This window comes from Delphinapterus leucas, chromosome 3 (genome assembly GCF_059928025.1).
Source record: "Delphinapterus leucas isolate spDelLeu-1000000601 "Yukka" chromosome 3, BTC_Dleu_Yukka2, whole genome shotgun sequence".
Classification (NCBI taxonomy): Eukaryota; Metazoa; Chordata; class Mammalia; order Artiodactyla; family Monodontidae; genus Delphinapterus; species Delphinapterus leucas.
The window spans coordinates 116,679,900-116,681,675 of NC_143131.1; the positions used below are offsets into that span (position 1 = coordinate 116,679,900).

Here is a 1,776-nt window from a genome sequence, read left to right on the forward strand (position 1 = left end):
GGTTAATTTTATGGTAAGTGAACTATATCTCAATAAAGCTGTTAAAAAACAAATGCTGCTTAAAGGTTAACTTATGGAATCCACCGGTATAAAAAAAAAATACCCGACAGTTTCTAATAGCCAAGAAAGCAGATACCTTACCAATTTTGATCTCCACTCCTCATAACGGAAGACGCTAAACACAGCTTCTCTCGGATGGACCATGGCTCTGTAGGGCCAGTACTCAGCAGTTTATGTTCTGAAAGGAGAGAAGACTTGGAGACAACCACTGAGACACTAATTCTAAGCCCCAAAGGGAGGACTAAAAGCCTAACACAGAACATCCCAACCTGTAAGGACAAAGTGAGCCACTATCACCAAATCTTGATTTTCACCTCTCTAGTAAACACCACCACTAGGGTGATGCCTATTCATTGCATGAGAACTGCACTGAGTATATGGCAAAACATTTTTTCTTCAAATACCATGGTTACTCTATGGTTTTTTTTTTTAAAAAAGAGTCATTAATTCATCGCAGTTCTCCCCAGAGACCCAGTTTTAAGAATGCTTTACTCCAGGGACTTCCCTGGCGGTCCAGTGGTTAAGACTCTGTACTTCCACTGCAGGAGACACGGGTTGGATCCCGGATGAGGGGAACCAAGACTCTGCATGCCCCGCGGCGTAGCCAAACAAGAATGCTTTATTCCAATTTGGATGCAAGGGCTATTTCCCAGGATTCCGAGCGGCCAACCCCCACACCCCACCCTGCACTGCCCCACCTCCTTCTTAGCATAAACTTGTTTACTTCTCTCAGGAACACCCACTACCCTTTAGCTGCTGGGCCTAAAAAACCTTTTCACTCCGTGAAACAGGGGGAAATGGCTGAGATGCACGAAATGCAATTTTCCCCCAGTGGCAGAAAAAGCTCACGGTTAAGATACCCCATTTCTCTGTGAGTACAGGCCTCACAAACGTTCGTCAGAAAACGACTCTTTGAGACGCCGGCCATTCCATATAGCTGTTGTGTGGACAACATGTCTGCCCACACGCCCGAGCCTCTGAGGAACCGTTTTTCCTCTCACTCCGCGGAGCGCCCAAACATACAAGAACTCCCTGAGGTGCTTCTCTCAAAACTCCGCGGCCTTACTGAAACACAAGACTCTACGCTTCTAGGCCCCCAACCGTTGGCCTTCACAACGCCGGTCGAGCGCAGGTCTTTGACGGCCCTGGGCCCTCAGGCAAATCATTGCTCCTATTCTCTAAGAGTGTGACAGAAATCTGTTGCCTGGCCTTGGCGCTACAAACACCTTCCACACAAGAGCAGCGCAATTACTTACTGCCCGTTCCGGTCGCCATCTTGGCCCCGAACTCTCCAACCCCTGAAGGAAGACCGTCTGGTAGGGCTAAAGCCCGCGGGATTCTGGGAAATCGAGTTCCGGTGTTTGTTCGCGGTGCGTCATGGGAAATGTAGTCCCCACCCCACCCCACCCCCACCCCACCCCACCCCCCAACCCCAGGATGAACAAGCGCCCTAAACTAGGTCTCCTGTGAGAGGATGGCGACTGGAGCCTAAGGATTGCCTTTAGGCTTCTTAGAAAAGAAATGCCTAGGGTTCAAGAAAAACTGATAAACCGGAGTTCCAGTGGGCCCAACTCCAAACTCCGACAGTTGGTAACCCGTCCTGCATTAGAGCAGAGAGGTCAAGCCGTAGCAGTTTCCCGGTCTCGCCCGCCCCCTTGCGCCGATTGGTAGGTGCAGATTTCGCTATCTGATTCGCTGAACGAAAGCAGCGCGTAA

General features: G+C 49.8%; 1 protein-coding gene across 5 annotated transcripts in view; it reads right to left on the reverse strand.

Annotated features, from left to right (window-relative positions):
• BRD8 (bromodomain containing 8) overlaps nt 1-1,419 on the reverse strand; it is a 29,605-nt gene extending 28,186 nt beyond the window's left edge. For 4 of the 5 annotated variants that reach the window (XM_022588889.2, XM_022588886.3, XM_022588887.2 and 1 more), the window contains exons 1-2: nt 1,317-1,418; nt 142-238 (exon numbers count right to left, since the gene is read on the reverse strand). In XM_022588889.2, coding sequence (XP_022444597.1) covers nt 142-238; nt 1,317-1,335 — 116 coding nt within the window. In that variant the 5' untranslated portion in view covers nt 1,336-1,418. Of the gene's footprint in view, nt 1-141; nt 239-1,316 lie in introns of all 5 variants that reach the window. The other variant, XM_089909358.1, reaches the window with a different exon arrangement.
• Between the last annotated feature and the right edge of the window lie 357 nt (nt 1,420-1,776).